Raw genomic sequence first — 19,358 nt, 5'->3', positions numbered from 1 at the left:
ATGACAGGGATACTAACCTGTACACCTAGTGGGCCCAATAGTGAATCACTTACTAGGTATTCTTACTCACTCTTTTATCTATATTTTCTTTAGGTAAAGGAAAGGACAAAACGACAAATGACAAGAGGAATCCGTGATCGAGCTTTGGGACTTGACATCATGTACTTATTTTCTTAAATTGACATGTCTTGGTTTAGGGGTCAAACACTTATTATTATTTGGTTATTTATTTATGTATTCGTTTATTTATTTGTTTAATAATTTATTTCAAACTTAAGTTAAGGGTATTCCAAATAGTGAAATTATATTCTTTGAGTTTTTGCATTAGAAATTTTATTGAGTTTAGTCAGATTTTGCGAAAAAGTCGTTTGAGTTTTATGTATACATATAGTAACGATCCTTTGCCCATCTAGAAAGTTGGGTTGTTACACTATTTCATCCATATTTTTTATAATGATTTGCATTAGGGGTGTTCAAAAAACTTGATGACCTGAAAAAATCGATCAACCCAACCCAACCCAACCCGTGCGGTTTGGGTTAGGTTATCAACTCATTTGGGTTAGGTTGGGTTCAAATAAATGAAAATTGTATGGGTTCAGTTGGTTCATAGGTTCACTTAATATAACTCAAATCAACCCAAACCAACCCGAATTTATTATTAACTTTAAAATATATATTTTTTATTACTTATAACACGATTATTTATATATATATTGATTTTAATTTTATTTAATTTCAATATTTTTTAATAATTTATTCTTCAACAACTGTTAAAAGTAGTTTCTTTGCACTTTTTTTCACTATATAAATTGAAATTGAATTGTTAATCTTAATTCAATATATGAAAATAATTAAATTAGATTTTTACATATTTAATTTTAAGTAAATGGCTTGATTAACCTGTACCAACCCAACCCAAATATTTCATGGTTGAGTTGGGTTGGGTTCATTTTTTAATAAGGGTTATTTGGGTTGAAGAAATTTACAACCCAAACAATTGGGTTGGGTCTAAAAAGTCTTTCTACCAAACTCAATCCAACCAATGAACACCCCTAATTTGCATATTTCTTAGTTACCTTGGTTGAATTTTTATCCAAATTCTAAAAACAAAAACAACATTTTGAAAGCTACTTTTTTTAGTTCTCAAAATTTGGCTTGGTTTTTAAACCATTGGTGAAAAGTAGATAACAAAAGAAGAATTTTGGAGGTGAGAGTAGTGTCCATAGACTTAATTTTAAAAAATAAAAACAAAAAACAAAATGGTTGCCAAACAAGGCCTAAATGAATAATGTTCTACTTACAAATTTAACGTAAAAACAAAATGATTGCCAAACAAGGCCTAAATGAATAATGTTCTACTTACAAATTTAACGTACATATGTTAAATTTGTAGTTACTTTCATTTGATTTGTCATTTTTGATTGTCAACTCAATAAAGTTATGTTTGAGAATTGGTTCAATTATTATATTAATTTTATTTATTTATTTGAATTTTTTTTGGAGAGTTGTCAAGTTGTTAGTGTAATTTGTTTACATCTATTTGTTTGTAAATGATTCAATGCAGACTTTGATGGAGATCAACTCGTCGTTCATGTACCTTTAACTTTGATGCATATGAATAGCAACTTGTTTCTTCATTTGGAGTATCCCATTTCAATTTAAAGAGTTCTTCTTTCCTCTTTTTATTTCTTTTGATTTTGAGTTGAGAATAAGTATCCAAAAGTTTTCCATTCAAGGTTGCATTTCTACAATAATTAGTTTTTTGTTTTGTGCTAAGATGATTATTGCAGTTTACTTCAACATGTGTAATTCGAGATAATTATCTTTAGGTCAACGATTATTGTGAACATGGCTCGACTATCTATCATCTCGATCTTGTACCAATAGGTTCAACTCGTTTGATAATGTAGCTACCATAAATTTGCATGTGTGTGCCTTGTGTCACAATCGCACTTTTAGAAGCTTCTCTTAGCGATTGTGCGACACTTGTTTCCGCTCACGAACAAGCCAGCCAGTCCAAATACAGAACGTCGATGACACGCCGAATGTCTCTCGCACCCTCCACCCCTGTTTTAGGGAAAACGCTTTTAGAAAACGGGTTTGGAGAAAAAGGTTTTCGTAAGCATTTTTGAGTATATGAGTAGAGAGAAAAAGATTGTAGTAGACTAGAAAACAATGAGCAACAACAACGACTTTATAGCGTACTACTCATGGTATGGGGAAGTGATGATTAGTCTTATCCCTATATAGTGCATTCTGAACAAAAAACCAACTGACACCCTTGCATATGCAAAAGGGCGAGCGATCACTTACAACAAAAATATAAGAAAAGCAAACTAACTTAACTAATACAATACATAGCATGAAAACATGATAAAAGGGGGTTGGATTGGACATGTGGCCATGGACAACAGGCCTTGGACAAGCATGACCGTGACGCCTTGGAGCTTCTAGTCTTGTCATTTGGCTTAGTACTGCTTTATATGATTTTTTATTGTATAAAGATGTTATAATCTTATATACTTTGTAATTGTTTGTAGTGAGCTATGCGTAATCTGTTTGATAGTGTGTGGCAATTTTATATATAGACTATTTCCTAAACATAAAGTTACAAAACTAACCGTGTTGGGCATTCTTAGAGTTTGACATTAATGTTAATTAATTAATTAATGATAATTATGAAGGAAATTTAATATTGATTTAAATAGTGATAAAAAATTAGTGAAACTTAATTAATTATTTCTTTATTTTAAATCAATTAATAAAAATTAGAGATGTCCACGGGGTAAGGAATGGATGAGGATGCCTTTCCTGTCTTTGTCTCTACTCTACTCTCATCATTCTCATTCCTACAAAAAATTTTGTTTAATTTTGTGGAAATCGACATTTATTTATTTATTTAAAAAACTAATGAATCTTCGTTCAAATGGTTAACTCCTCATAAAAATTATTGAACTTTTTAAATTGAAATAAAAAAAAAAACCTCTTATTAAATTATTTAATTATCCATAAATAAGTGCTTATATTAGTTTAAATATAGAGTAATTATTTTAAGTGATAAACAATTGAAAATATTTTCAAGTATAGCAAAACGTCGCTCTATCAATGATAGACAACGATAAACTGCGATAGCATTTTTCACTAAATAATAGACCGTGATAGACATCTATCAGACGCGGATAGATTTCCATCACAGTCTAACTGTAATAGATAATGATATTTTATGATATTTATAAATAGTTTATCCAATTTTTTAAATTTGAAAAGACCCCTTAAATATGTCAAATTATTTAGTAATTCAAATATATGTTGAAAAAAAGTGATTCAAACATATTCATATATGAAGGTGTCATGTGTGTATAGTTTTCTTTTTTTTCTTTTTTTTTTAAAATAATAATAATGATATGATAATAATTGAGACAAAGAATGAGGATGGAGAATGTATTCCTCTGATAGAACTCTTTTTTTCTCACTCTCTTCCCCATAACCCTTTACAATAGAGATTCAAAATGGACATATGGACATATGTTCATAATTCCTGTATTTCTTTAACGAAGATGAAAACTATAATTACAAAATTTGGAAGAAACTAAAATAAATAAATAAAAAAATAGAAAACTAAAAATGAAATTGTTAGTAAACCTTTTTTTCTTTTTGAAAAATTTTAAGAAAAAAATTAATTTTGGCCGTAAACTTTACATGTTATATCAATTTTAACCTTATACGTTCAATTTAATTTATTTGACGCCAATCTTGGCAAATTGTATCAGTTTTAACTCTACATTTTCAAAACTTTAAACTCGGCAGATTTTATCAATTTAATAATAATCGATGGTGCAAATTGATACAGTTACTCGAGTTTGATGTTTAAATTGATAAAATCAAAAGCTTAGAACTATAATTGATACAATATGTCAAGTTTGAGTTTTAAATTGATAGAATTAAGGTGTTATTTGACCCCAAATTTACTTTGGGTGGTGGGCTATTATGTCTCACTCAATGTTTTGAGTTTCTCATCATAATAGTTGAAGTTCTTAATTACTATAACTGACACTTAAACATGGTAAAACTATTTGAAAGCTCTAATTCTCTACAATGTTTACTATTTTGTCTATTATTTCTCCTTCTTGTTATCTAGACTCAAATAATATGCACTCAAACACATACTATTATAACTATGACTAAATTAATATGCATTCTAAATACAAACTGTTATAACTTATTGACTATAATGATCACTCATTATAATAACCAACTAACATTCCAAACAACCTGTAAGTTCAGAATTAATATTGATGCATGTAAGTTGGATACATACACACACACACACACATATATATATATATATATATATAACTTACTTAATTTTAGGGATGGACATGATATACCAAAAAAAATCTAGTTGTTTGACCAAGACCAACCGAATCGAAGGTGGTTGATCAGAGAAACTTATTTTAGGGGTGGACATGATATACTGAAAAATCAAGTTGATCAATGAAAACCAACCGAACCAAAGGTGGTTGATCAAAGAAGAAGAGGGGCTCAATCGGGGTCGATTTGGGAAAAATCCAAATCGACAATTTTTTAGAAAAATTTTAAAGATTAAAATGAACCAAAATCGACTAACCAATAATTGATTTGCACTGTTCAATGGATAAAATGGTTTGAATATTTAATAAACCGATTACTATAGATGGATGATGATTTGGTTGAAAAAATCGACTCCGACTCATTGCTACATACCCAATATAAAAATACAATTTTTTGGTTATGGAGAGAAGTTCAAAATCTATGAAACACAAATACTTTATGTGAGGCAAAGAATCTGTATCATACACGTATCGAATACTGATACTTCTAGATACTTTTCATATACGTATCTGGCACGCAATTTGACGTATCTATCTCTATGTGTACCTTTTTAAAGAAAAAAAGATAAGCAACTCATCTAATCTTTTCCAATCTAAAATTAGGCAACCTATTTAAGAAGCTCACTATTCCGTCCAAAACTAAAAGGAAAAAAAAATAAATAAAAGACCAAACACTAGAATAATCTAATCTTCATCTTCACATTTGAGTCCCCGCAAAATCCACCAAAATATAAACCATTTGGATATCTTCAACAATTCAATGGAGAAGTTCTTTGTTTATTTTCATACTTCACCCTCTAATATTATTTTTCTTCTTTGTAATATGAGTTACTTTTCTATTACATTTTATTAACTATTATACTTCAATATCTTAGATGTTGCTTTTTTTGTATTGTATTTTAGTGTTTGTATTCTATTTTGTGCTATTGTTATTAACTTGTATGCTAAATTTATCTCTAGATTTTTTTTGAAGAAAAAGAAAATATATCTTCAATGTATTAGTATCCTCATTTTTTTAGAAATATATATATAAAAAAAATGACTTATATCCATATCTTAGTTATGGCCGTATTTGATCGCATTTGTATCATGTAAATCTGTCTGTGTTTCATAGTTCAAGATCAAAAGAAAATGTTTTGTTTTTTTGTTTTTTTTTTTCAAAATAAAACGAAAAGTTTTGAAATTGAACAAAAGCATGTACTTCTTCCAAAACCTTGCCTAGAACGACGAGTCGTAACGCTTGCGAAGCTTGTGCTTCTCGTTCTTGAAAAATCCGGCGAGAGGAGAAAATGTTGAGAATTCGATTGTTTTGGTTCAGTATTGGATTCGCGGCCACATCTGCTTCCATTTCGCATTTCGTCTGGAGAGATCTACTGGCCCATCGATGTGCTCTTTCATCTGATGCAAGTTTTGTTTTCACCCTTAAAATTTTCACCTTCGTTCGCTTTCTAAGAAGGTTTTCAGATCGTTGTTTTTGATGTTGTTGGTTTTTTCCCCTCTCTTGATACAGATGGAGCGGAATTTTGAAGCCCTGGAAGCTAGAATCTCGAACCTCGAGTCCGTTCGACACCGGAATTCGATTCCATCTGCTGAGGTATTTCTCTTATTGTGTTACCGATGGAGCTTGAACGTAAATACAGAGTTATTGGTTTTTATGTGCAATGTGTGTATACCTTGTGTTGATGGCAATATTCAGACGGAGAAAAGTCCTTCGACCATGGTAAATTTTGTTTTTTGTTAGAGGGGAAAACACGACACACAATACCAAATACTCTGGGTGCTTAAGTCAAAGAGTGAGAGAGGTAGAAGCTTTAGGATTTGAGAGTGAGAATTCCATAATCAAGCTATAATGATATATTTATTAATAGATGACCTAGGTTGAGGAGGAAGTTATTTATTAATACAATGGCCTTCTATCAAGAGAACTGGTCTCTTGTGAAGGAGGACCTTGTCAAAGTTTCCCTAGAGTTGTGCGAAAGAGGGATTTTAAATCGCTCTATGTTAGAAATTTTTGTCTATCTGATCTCGAAGAAGGAGTCTGTGACTAGAGTTAAGGACTTTCATCCAGTTAGTCTCATCACAAGTGTGTACACAATTTTGGCAAAAGTTTTGGTGAATCGACTTAAGAGGGTGCTCCCGTTGACTATTTTGGAAGCACAAGGGCCCTTCATGGCGGGGAGGCAAATTCTGGATCAAGCTCTTGTTGCCAATGAAGTGGTTGAGAACTATAGAGCTAGAAAGAAGGAAGGGGTGTTGTTTAAGATTGATTTTGGAAAAACTTACGACCACATGGATTGGAACTTCCTGGATAAGGTTTTAGAGAGGAAAGGATTTGGTTATAAGTGACACATGTGGATGTGGGGTTGCTTGAGGAATGTGAGCTACTCCTTCCTTATCAATAGAAGTCCTAGAGGCAAAGTGACGGCAATGAGAGGGCTGAGATAGGGAGATCCTCTATCCCCTTTTCTTTTTCTTATTGTTGTGGATGTGCTCAGCATAATAGTGATGAAGTGTGTCGAAGGTAACCTTATTGAGCCCTTTCAGGTGGGTGAGGATAGGATCCCCCTCTCCCATCTCCAATTTGCGGATGATAACCTTTTCTTCTGCTCTAGAAGTGTCAATTCTTTCTTGATGCTGAATCACGTTCTTGCTTTTTTTGAGGAGATGTCGGGTCTGAAGATTAACAGGGGAAAGTCTTGTGTCATGGGTATCAATAGCGAGGGAGATAAGATTAAAAGGTGGGCAGAGTGGATTGGTCGTGAGGTTGGAAGCCTTCCCTCTTCTTACCTTGGCCTCCCTCTTTGGAATAATCCGGACCCTGTGATTGACAAAGTTCGAAGTAGGTTGGCTTTTGGAAAAAGAGTTTCTTTTCTAAAGCGGGCCGTCTTATTCTGATTAAGTCGGTCCTGAGTGACATTCCGATTTATTTCTTCTCTCTCTTTAGAGCTCCGGGGGAGGTGTGCAAGTGTTTGGAGAGATTAATGCATGACTTCCTTTGGTGAGGGATTGATGAAGGAAAAGGTATGGTTTGCACCTTATTAGTTGGGAGGTTATCGAAAAATCGGTTTCTTTGGGGTGTCTTGAAATTGGGGACCTTGGGACTTGAAACAAAGCTCTTTTAGCCAAATGGCTATGGCGCTTTTCCTTTGAGCCCAATTCTCTTTGGCGTAGGATTATTGCTGTCTCTTATACACATCTAGATGTGTATAAGAGACAGCCGCTGTGTGGTGGGGGATGGGAGGGAGACATATTTTTTGGAAGATCACTGGGTGGAGGAAAGACCTCTTTGTGGTTCTTTTTTTCCCTTGGTTGTATCATTTGTCTTCTCTTAAAAATCATTTGTGACAGATTATCTTGTGTGGAATGGGAGCTCTTGCTCATTCTCTTTCGGGTTCCGTCGTGCTCTTTCCAATAGGGAAACGATGGATGTGATTGCCTTCCTTTCTCTTCTTGAGAGTCACCCCTTTCGCCTTGGGAGGAGAGATGTGAGAGTCTGGAGTCCTAATCCTTTGGAAGGGTTCTCATGTAAATCCGTTTCTTAGTGTTTGGTTAACCCTTCTCCTGTGGGGGAGTCTGTCTTTTCGTTGTTGTGGAGGATTAAGATTCCTAGGAAGGTGGGATTCTTTACTTGGCAGGTTCTCCATAGTCGTATTAGTACGTTGGATAGGTTTGTTAGGAAGATGCTGCCATTGGTTGGGCCTTTTTGTTGCATCCTGGGTAGGAAGGCGGAGGAAGACTTGGACGATATTCTTTGGCATTGTGATTTTTCGAGCTTTGTTTGGGAATCATTCTTTCAGACGTTTGGTTTGATGTATGCTCGTCAGAGAGACGATAGAGATATGATCGAGTAGTTCTTCCTCAATCCGCTATTTGGGGAGAGAGGTTGTTTTCTTTGGCTTGCTAGTGTTTGTGCTATTTTTTGGGTGTTATGGAGTGAAAGGAATAGTAGGGTGTTCAGGGGTGTTGAGAGGGATGTTAGAGAAATGTGATCTCTGGTTCGTTTTCACGTTTCTCATTGGACTTCGATTTCAAAGGTTTTTTATAATTATTCTATGAACATGATTTTGTATGGTACTGGGATTCTCCTTTTTTGTGGGCTTGTTTTTTTTTGTATGCCCATGTATTCTTTCATTTTTTTCTCAATAAAGTTGTTCTTATAAAAAAAATTAATAGATGACCTAGGTTATCCTCCATAAAGTTTGGAAACTACATTAGGATAATCATCTTCTCGAGTTAGGCCATGGCTCATTGGCCATCTTGCTAGGATCAAGACTGAGCACCTTCTTAAAAGACCATTTTGGTCTTAGGGCGATGTCATTGGGTCGGGTCATGTCTGTGTATGCCTTCTTAGGCATTTTGTTAGGCTCGGTCAAGCACATCACCTGGGGCCAAAGGTCAAAGTCAACCCTCTCCCCTAGGCCTGTTTTGGTCCTAGGGTGCAACTTTTGATTCAAATGTTGTTATGTCCTTGGCCCTGTTGCTTTTGTTCTTATTTTTTTTTGTCGATTATACCCTTTGATTTAAAATCACCCATTACGCTACCACACCAAATTCTAGCAAAAAAGCTTTTCTTCCAGGGTAGTGAGAAAAGAGCGGTTAACGGAACGCTTTGTTCTAATTGTTTTCACATGGGTCAATTATTCTTCGACAACTTTCACCAACCGAACTTTACCACATTTGGTTATGATTAACTCTGAGGATATTGTATTTTAGGTAGTGACTATGGTCTAAACTGATTCCCTTTAAGCCTTTTACTATGTCCATTAGCTCTCGTCCACTACTAGGTGAATCCATGGTGGTTTGATTATTAAGAATACTCTGTGAAAGTTAATCAATTTTAGTAATGCAATTACTTTCATGAATATAAATGGGATAGATAGGAAATGTTATGATGACTGGATAAACTTACATTGCTTGCAAACATGATTTACTACCTTCCAAAATTGGGCAGAGATAAGGATCATTAAATATCTTTTTGCATCTTCCTTCTTATTATAATGTATCAGCTCTTTCTTTGGTAGATTGTTAACGTTTACCATGCTGGAAACTATAATTTCGAATTTTCAGAAGGATTTTAGACAATTTGAATAGCTGATTAAAGCATGAATGTAGAAGTAAAACAGAACACTAATCATCGAGGCAATGTTTCTTCATCTCCATTTAATCCTTTTTACGCTATTGAGACCTGCGCTTGAATCGCTGAAGGGCTTACTATTGTTGATCAACGTTTGATGAATGTTAATGAACGGTTCTTTTAAAGAATCCAGCCAGATTTGGCTCAAAGTGGTTCCTAGAATTTAAGGGAGAAAGGAGGACAAAATGAGTCTGTGGAAATAAGGGGGAAACAACCGAAGTTGAGTCAAAGATAGAGGCTCCTTCATTGGCAGTGAAGTGTCAAGATCTTTTTGCTGTGCCGGTGGTTAAGATGATGGCTGGTTTCATTTAATAGCATGAATACTCTACGTGTTGGAATAATGTGGCTAGAAGAAATTTAACAGATGTTGAATTTTATGAGCTTATTGAGCATTAAAGTAGAGTTACTTAGAGAATACACACACGTTGGGGCTGGAAATGATGAAATATTGAGAAAATATGACATTTACACATTTTGGTTCTTTCTTGATGAATTCAAGGGTGTACTTATAAAATTGAATCTATGACTACTTGGCTTGTACCAGATTCCTTGCGGGAATTATGTGATTTTGTGGGATTAAGACTAAGAGGGTAAGCCAAGCTTTTGAGCGTGTATATGATGTTGCTTGGTCCTAACTAATCAATTGAAGAAAGAGAAATATGCTTGGAGTTAGAAAACAGAGAAATCCTTTGTTGGCTATACCCTACTGCCGTTAGCTATACCAAGCCTTAACAAGGAGTTTGTGGTTGAAATTCACGTGATGTGGGATAGTAGCGGTTTAATGCAGGATAACTGACTATTTTCCATTTAAATTCCTACTAATCAAGTCAGACATAAGACTATCTACATGAAAGAATTGATTACATACGAATATGGAGTTTTTATTTGCTGGGGAGAGAGTTTTGATCCAAAATGATTAAGAAAAAGGTTTGTGTATCTCCCAGTTGAAGAATACTTTATTTTACTTTTGGGTCATTAAATACTCAATTTTATTATGAATGAGATCCTAAAAATTTGGTTAGTGATATTCTGTAAAGCATAGCCCATATATCCTTCGTTATTCTTCTTTTTACAAAGAGAACACATCTTTCATATGCATCCTTTGCAATATCTTTAGTCTTGATTGTATACAATTTAGTGTTCCGTTGAGGGGTTATTGCATTCTTTGCAAGGTTTAGTCTTGCTTTTATGCAGTATCTTTAGTCTTGGTTGAATTTTTTTTTTTGCGATCATTTTTGTTTCTGTTCCACTAAGTAAGCTCGAGACATACTGTCTTCTCTTTTTCTCACAGCATTCCCTCTTTCCACATAGCAGGCCAATGACTGAATGACTGATTCGTGGTGGAGCTCATTATTTAGGTATGAATTGGCTTGAATTATTATTTAAATTTGTTGAAATGGTGTTTTAGCCCTAAGGGCGTTTTAGTCTTTTTCTCAGTGTCTATTGTCTAGGGTTTCTCTCTATTTGGTTATTTATACCTGTCCTGTGTATCAGAAAAATTAAAAAAATAAAAATTCTCCTATCGTGGTTTTTCTTCCTGATCTAGGGTTTCCACGTAAATCTGTGTTTCTTTTCTTCTCTTCTTTTTTCAATATGGTATCAGAGCATGGCGACGAAGCCCTGGCCGTCATTGATGAGAACAAACCAGAGACTCCAATAGAAACCTCCATTGGAACGAAAGGATCCATGAACGCTGAAGTTGCTGACTGGCGGTCTTCAGTCGATCTCTAGCTTGCGTTTGCAAGTCAGCCGCCGGCCCTAGCATACGTTCCAGATCGTTCGTGGATGACCCACTCTTCTCAGCCGGTCCAGCCGAACCAACCGGTTCAGGTCCAGCCAAATCCGGTCCAGTCGAGCCAGTATGGTCAGCCAGTTCCCAGCCCTTCTTTTGGTCCGTCTCGAGCCAAAATGAAGCTACCTTTCCAGGGATTTATGGGCAAAATCAAGCTATGGCAAATTCTGGCGGAACTGTTGGTTTTGAACAGCAGTTGGCAAACTTACAGCAGCAAATATCGGCCCTTAGATCCACGACAAATCCTACAACTAATTTTCATCCACATTCAGACTTCTCTTTATGCTCAGAAACACCGGTAAATGTTTACTCTACTTTACCTGTAGCAAATATTATATCTAATTCTATGGGGAACTCTGCAGGGATGTCTATTGGTGAGAAACTTAACGGCGAGAATTACTTTTCTTGGTCCCAATTGGTAAGAATGGTCCTTGAGGGACGTCACAAGTTTGGGTATCTAACTGGAGACATACCAAAACCAAGCCCCGGTGATCCCAGGAATGTATATGGAAAGGAGAGGACTCTCTTCTTCGCTCAATTCTGATAAACAGCATGGAACCCCAGATCGGGAAGCCACTTCTGTACTCAGCTTTCGCTTGGGATATTTGGGAAGCTGTCCAGAAGCTCTATTCACAGAGGCAAAATGCCTCACGTCTTTATACCTTGAGGAAACATATTCATGAGTGCAAACAAGGGACTCTTGACGTAACATCTTATTTCAATAAATTGTCCCTGCTGTGGCAAGAAATGGACTTGTGCCGCGAAGTCGTGTGGAATTGTCCTGTTGACGGAGTTCAGTACTCAAAGATTGAGGAGGCGGACCGGGTGTGATCTGTCTCTTATACACATCTAGATGTGTATAAGAGACAGCTATTCACAGAGGCAAAATGCCTCACGTCTTTATACCTTGAGGAAACATGTTCATGAGTGCAAACAAGGGACTCTTAACGTAACATCTTATTTCAATAAATTGTTCCCGCTGTGGCAATAAATGGACTTGTGCCGCGAAGTCGTGTGGAATTGTCCTGTTGACGGAGTTCAGTACTCAAAGATTGAGGAGGCGGACCGGGTGTGATTTTCTGGCTGGCTTAAACCCTAAATTTGATGGTGTCCGAAGTCGGATTTTGGGACAGAGACCAATACCATCTCTAATGGAAGTATGCGTAGAGGTCAGGTTAGAAGAGGACAGAACCAGGGCTATGAATGACACTAGCAACAACCACTTAGATTCTGCTGCATTTGGAGCCAAGTCTTCGGGACCAGAGAGCGACAAACAGAATAGAACATCCCCACCAATCTGTGAGCATTGTAAGAAACCGTGGCACACCAAAGATCAATGCTGGAAGTTACATGGTCGCCCACCGAATGGCAAGTGATGGTCTGCGAATGATAAGTCAAAAAACGGTTGGGCCCTTGTCAGTGAAACAAGGGTTGGTACATCATCAACCACTAGCCAGGTAGAGTCAAGCATGGTTGGAACCAACAATGTCGCGCAATCAGGTACTTCTCAGTCCTTTAGCTTCTTATTCAAAGGGGATGAATCGTGGATCCTTGACTCAGGAGCAACGGATCACCTAACTGGATCATCTGATCAATTCCTCTCTTATTATCCAAGTGCGGGAAACGAGAGAATACGAATTATAGATGGGTCTTTTGCTTCCGTTGCTGGGAAAGGTCACTTATCTCCTATTCAAGGTTGATTTTACAGAATGTCTTGCATGTGCCAAAGATATCTTATAATCTGCTATCTGTCAGTAAAATAACCAGAGATCTGAATTGTAATGTCATTTTCTCACCGGATAATGTTTTGTTTCAGGACCTGAGCTCGAGGAAGACGATTGGCACTGCCCGGCACAGTAGGGGGCTCTACTTCCTCTTGGAGGATGCTTCATCGAGGAGTTTTTCTAGCACTTGTTTACTATCTTCCCTTACTATTTCTGAAATTGATTTCCTGTTATGGCATTTTCGTCTTGGACATCCGAATTTTCATTATATGAAGTATTTATTTCCCCATTTATTTCGTAATGTTAATATTTCATCTTTATCTTGCGATGTGTGTATTCGTGCAAAACAACCTCGGGTGTCTTTTACTTCCCGGCCTTATAAACCTTCCCAACCTTTCCACCTGATACATACTGATGTGTGGGGCCCATCTAATATCACAACCATGTCGGGTAAGCGGTGGTTTGTCACCTTCATAGATGATCACACTCGTCTTACATGGGCGTTCCTTCTTACGGATAAGTCTGAAGTGACTACAGTCTTTCAGCAATTCTACACCACGGTCGAAACCCAGTTCAATACTAAAATTGCTATCCTTCGGAGTGACAATGGCCGTGAGTTCGTTAATCAGTCCCTCCGTGAGTTTTTAAATTCTAAAGGTATCATCAACCAAAACTCCTATACCTATACCCCACAACAAAATGGGGTGGCCGTATGGAAAAACCGTCACCTTATTGAGGTTGCTCGGGCACTCATGATTCCTGCATCCATACCTTCGTACCTATGGGACGATGCTGTACTCACTGCAGCCCATCTCATTAATCGAATGTCTTTCCGTGTTCTCAAGTTCCAGCCCCCTTAGCCCATTTCAAAGAATCCTTCTCTTCTACCCGACTTTTCCCAGATGTTCCTCTTCAAGTGTTTGGGTGTACGGTGTTTGTTCATAATCATGTTTCCCACAGTAAATTCGCTCCTAGGGCTAAAAAATGTGTCTTTGTTGGGTATCCGCTCCATCAACGGGGCTACAAATGTTATCAGCCATCTTTTCGAAAGTACTTTATCACCATGGATGCTACCTTTCTAGAAGATAAACCTTTCTTTCCTGTTAGTCCTCTTCAGGGGGAGACTTCGAGTGAAGAGACTAACACGTCATCCACTTATTCCATTCCTGTAGACTTGTTTCTTGAACCAATTCTTGACACTAATCCTGGCCCTCCCATTCCCGACAATCCTATCCTTCCTACAAAACAAGTTCCTTGGATAACCTACTATCGGAAGAATCTACGAAAGAAAATAGTTTCCCCTGCTACTCCACCGGAAAGTGTTCAAGAGTCAGAACCAGAGCCAACTCAAGGTAATCATATTCTTGATAATAATAACTCTGTTGAAAGTAATGTAGTGAACGCTGAAACGACTATTGACAAAATTAGGGAGGATGAGAGTAATGAATTTTCCCCTGGTGATGTTCAGAAGACTGAAAATGTGCAGCAGATGAATACAGAGGAAAAGGGTAACAAGACCAGTGAAATTGATGTCACCCTAGACTTACCAATTGCCCTGCGAAAAGGAACAAGGTCCTGCACCAAATACTCTATGAAAAGCTTCTTATCTTACAGTAGCTTGTCAATAAGATTCAAGACCTTCACCACTAGTCTGGACACTGTGACTATTCCGAGAAATGTGTACAAGGCTCTGGAAATTCCTGAATGGCGAACTGCAGTCATGGAAGAAATGCGGGCTCTCAAGACCAACAAAACATGGGATCTAGTTGTTCTTCCTAGAGGTTACAAAACCGTCGGGTGCAAATGGGTGTTCACAGTCAAGTACAAGTCCGATAAGACTCTCGACAGATATAAGGCCAGATTAGTCGCGAAAGGGTTCACTCAAACATATGGGGTGGACTACTCAGAAACATTCTCGCCAGTGGCAAAACTCAACACTATTCGGGTTCTTCTCTCTGTTGCTGTGAACCTAGACTGGCCTCTATATCAGTTGGATATAAAAAATGCGTTTCTAAATGGTGAGTTAGAAGAAAAGTTTTATATGACCCCTCCTCCAGGGTTTGAAGCACAGTTTGGGAGTCCGGTGTGCAAGCTAAAGAAGTCTTTGTATGGTTTGAAACAGTCCCCTAGAGCCTGGTTCGATCAGTTCACTACCTTTGTCAAAACCTAGGGGTACATTCAAGGTCACTCTGATCACACCCTGTTCACTAAGAAATCAATATCAGGAAAAGTAGCAGTGTTAATCATATATGTTGACGATATTATTCTGTCAGGGAATGATTCTGTAGAAATTGACAAGCTGAAACAGAAAATGGCAGAGTTTGAAATTAAAAATCTTGGTTCCTTGAGGTACTTTCTAGGCATGGAGGTAGCAAGATCAAAGAAAGGGATCTCAGTGTCTCAAAGAAAATATACGTTAGATCTTCTACAAGAGACTGGGATGATTGGATGTAAACCTGCAGACACTCCAGTTGAGGTCAACAATAATCTGGTAAACTCAGTAGACGACGTACCAGTGAACAAGGAGAGATATCAACGTCTTGTAGGGAAGCTGATATATGTTGACGATATTATTCTGTCAGGGAATGATTCTGTAGAAATTGACAACCTGAAACAGAAAATGGCAGAGGAGTTTGAAATTAAAGATCTTGGTTCCTTGAGGTACTTCCTAGGCATGGAGGTAGCAAGATCAAAGAAAGGGATCTCAGTGTCTCAAAGAAAATATACGTTAGATCTTCTACAAGAGACTGGGATGACTGGATGTAAACTTGCAGATACTCCAGTTGAGGTCAACAATAATCTGGTAAACTCAGTAGATGATGTACCGGTGAACAAGGAGAGATATCAACGTCTTGTAGGGAAGCTGATATATCTCTCACACACCAGACCTGATATTTCATATGTTGTGAGTTTGGTAAGCCAGTTTATGTAAGCCCCGTGTGAGAGACACATAGAAGCTGTTACCGGATTCTGAGATATCTAAAGTCAACACCTGGGAAGGGCTTGATGTTTAGGAAAAATGATAGAAGATGCATCGAAGCCTACACTGACTCAGACTGGGCCGGTTCCGCTATTGACAGGAAGTCAATCTCGGAGTATTGTACCTTCGTATGGGGAAATCTCGTTACATGGAGGAGTAAGAAACAGGGTGTTGTGGCTAGAAGTAGTGCCGAAGCTGAATACAGAGCTATGAGCTTGGGTATCTGTGAGGAAATTTGGTTGAAGAAGGTATTAGTAGATCTTCATCAAGAGAGTCATGACCCGATGAGACTCTACTGTGACAACAAGGCTGCTATCAATATTGTTAATAACCCTGTTCAGCATGACAGAACCAAACATATTGAGATTGACCGACATTTTATCAAAGAGAAACTTGACAACGGTAGTATTTGTGTTCCCTATGTTCCATCCAGTCAACAGATTGCGGATGTTCTGACTAAGGGCTTACTTAGACAGATGTTTGACACTTGTATTAGCAAGTTGGGTCTCATTGATATTTATGTCCCAACTTGAGGGAGAGTGTTGAAATGGTGTTTTAGCCCTAAGGGCATTTTAGTCTTTTTCTTAGTATCTACTGTCTAGGGTTTCTCTCTGTTTGGTTATTTATACCTGTCATGTGTTGAGTACTGTGTATCAGAAAAATTAAAAGAATAAAAATTCTCCTATCGTGGTTTTTCTCCCTAATCTAGGGTTTCCACGTAAATCTGTGTTTCTTTTCTTCTCTTCTCTTTTCAATAAAATTCATAAACCATTTCATACTATGGTTGACGGTCAGATTTATTCCACGGCAGTAATGAGCTTGTGATGAATCCTGAATATTTTTCAACTATGAAATGAAGCTTGAGTGCTCTTTGATCTTTAAAATTGAAAATAAACTTTGATTACATCATTAAGAAACAAGATAAGTTTTTTTTTTTTTTTTTCCAGAAAAAGAAACTTTTGAGAGATTTGATGGTTCCTTTATCAAGATGTTTACTCGGAGTTGGAAAGTATAAGAACCAGTGTTTCACTTGTGAACAAAAGCAAATCAAGGGTGCCTCAACCCCTCCATGTCTCCCTTATTTTGTTTGATGAAATTAAGGACGCCACACTCTTAAAAAATACCTATCAACTTCCTTTTTCTAGTAAGAAAAAAACCCTCCAGCCTCGTATCTGTCCTAAAAAGGGCTATACTGTGTTAGTTGCCTCGCATTTTAAGGAACACTAACTAGAACATTGACTTCCCAATTCCAGTCCTCTAATCTGCTGAGTTCATGATCCCTTAAAACCCCTAGTTAGGAAAATAATAGAATTATTAGTATGGTTATTAGAATGGTCATATGAGTAAGTGAGTTGGAATCAAAGTATGGATCATTTCGGTAAAATTTCCATTGTGGGAATTTAGGGAGAGAGAGCCCTATAAAAGTCTATGTTATTGTAATTTCCTCATTGATATTATAATATATATATTTCTATCATTTAAGTGGCATTTGACGCACGTAGATGAGTTGAATTGAGTTGGTAATAATTGTTTGTAGAGTTAAAAAGTCTATGTTTGGGACGTAGTAATGTTGATTAGATCAGAAAGTATGTATTAGAGGTGCTAAGTTGATTTAAGTCAAAAAGTCTGTGTTAGAGGTGCTGAATTGAGTTGGGGTGAGTTGGTAAATAACCAACTCAACAACTAAGTTGATGTGTTAAAATATTAAGTTGGTAATTTTTACCAACTCAACCAGACTCAAATTGGTGAACCAAACACTCCCAATATTCTTTATATTCTTTGTTGTTCTTGAGTGTTTATGTTGAGGTATCCTAACAGATTTATCCATGTACCATTTATCATCTTAAATGCCTCGCAATTTGTTTTCTGGCTATTCCCATGATGGTGAGCATTTGTTCAGTTTTTGCCTAACTTTTTGTATTTTTCTTCTCTCTTACCTATGTCCTCAGTTTAGCACAGGAGGAAACAATCACATGAGGTGTCTTGTAGGTCAAGTTTTGTACCCATAGTTATGCAGGATGAACCCCATGTAAAAGGTGTAACTCCTTTTTTTTTTTCCCCCAAATAAAAATGGAGTATTTTGTATAAAACGTGAGCTTCATTTTTTACACAATTATCCTACTTGAATCATTTGAAACAATCCATTGTTTCTGTCAGATGGGGGAGGCCTAGCAAGTTTCTCACTGTTGAGTTGAATTTAATGTCGTTGGTGTCATTATTGATTCTCAAATTGGATGTATGTTTTACCATTTAAAAAAATTCGTTGACTCGGCACCGTTAAACTTTTGTGTAAATACTTTTTAGCACATGTAAAGAGGAGCATAGCTTAATTTATTAAAGTCTGAGTTTTATACTCCACTCTATATATGGTAAGAAAGAAATAAAGAAAATAAAAGAAAAAAAGAATACCTTTTGTAGTTCCAGATGTTGGATAGAATTTATTATAAGATTTCTCCCAATTTAAAACTCTACATATTGTAAGAAAGAAATGAAGAAAAGAAAAAAAAAAGAATATCTTTTGTAGATGTTGGATCGAATTTATTATAAGATTTCTCCCAACTTAAAAATTGAAATATGGCACAAATTTATGGAAGTTTTTTTTTTAGAACTATTCATGAACCATCCTTGATTATAAATAAATTCAATTTAATCAAATTAAAATATCATAAAATGCATTAACAACCCGTAAACTATATTACTCTATGCGTTTTTATCAAATTTTGTCATTTTTTTTTTTGGAAAATTGCGCAAAACAGCATTGAATTATGGGGTTTGCTATAATTACCTTCAAATCGGCATGTATCTTGAACTAGGTTATGTATTCCTAGAGTAGAAACGTCAAAATAAGGTGGTATACATAACCTAAAGGGTGTAATACAATGAATGACAGATGTTTTCTCCGTACAAATATTCTTTTAGACCTCGTTTAGTAAATTTTTTTTTTTTGTATTTTTATTTTTGAAAATTAAATCTATAGACATAACTTCTACCTTCAAATTTCTTCATTTGTTCTCTCATTTTTACCGATGGTTTAAATAACCAAACAAAATTTTAAAACTTAAAAAAAAAAAATTAAATTTGTTTTTGTTTTTAGAATTTGACTAAGAGTTCAACCATGGTATTTAAGAAAATTGCATATTATCATAAGAAATATGAAAGAAATAGGGTTATTTTATTTTATTTATTTATGTATTTTTTTAAAAAAAGTGGTTATCAGAACCTTAATTTTTAGTTTTTGGGTTAGAGAAATCTCTTTAGAAAATTTGAGAAAAAATTAACAAATTACAGCCAACTAACAAACTATAAGACACTAATTGATGATATCAAAAGTTCAGAGATACAATGGTAACAAACCACA

General features: G+C 36.1%; 1 protein-coding gene across 6 annotated transcripts; it reads left to right on the top strand.

Moving 5' to 3' along the window:
• Window positions 1-5,539: 5,539 nt before the first annotated feature.
• On the top strand, window positions 5,540-18,282 carry LOC120085616. 6 transcript variants are annotated; one of them, XM_039041690.1, is made up of 4 exons: window positions 5,540-5,773; window positions 5,881-5,964; window positions 10,816-10,862; window positions 17,950-18,282. In XM_039041690.1, the coding sequence occupies exons 1-3, from the start codon at window positions 5,660-5,662 to the stop codon at window positions 10,828-10,830; spliced, it is 213 nt and encodes a 70-aa protein (XP_038897618.1). In that variant the 5' UTR covers window positions 5,540-5,659; the 3' UTR covers window positions 10,831-10,862; window positions 17,950-18,282. The 6 variants fall into 6 exon arrangements, with proteins under 6 accessions (XP_038897618.1, XP_038897619.1, XP_038897616.1 ...); XM_039041691.1 differs by lacking the exon at window positions 17,950-18,282 and adding an exon at window positions 11,108-11,201; XM_039041688.1 differs by having other exon boundaries at window positions 5,541-5,773; window positions 10,796-10,862.
• Window positions 18,283-19,358: the final 1,076 nt, after the last annotated feature.

The sequence above is a fragment of the Benincasa hispida genome, chromosome 9 (genome assembly GCF_009727055.1).
Source record: "Benincasa hispida cultivar B227 chromosome 9, ASM972705v1, whole genome shotgun sequence".
NCBI lineage: Eukaryota > Viridiplantae > Streptophyta > Magnoliopsida > Cucurbitales > Cucurbitaceae > Benincasa > Benincasa hispida.
Note: the sequence above shows the minus strand (reverse complement) of the source record. Positions and strands in the feature narration are given on the sequence as shown.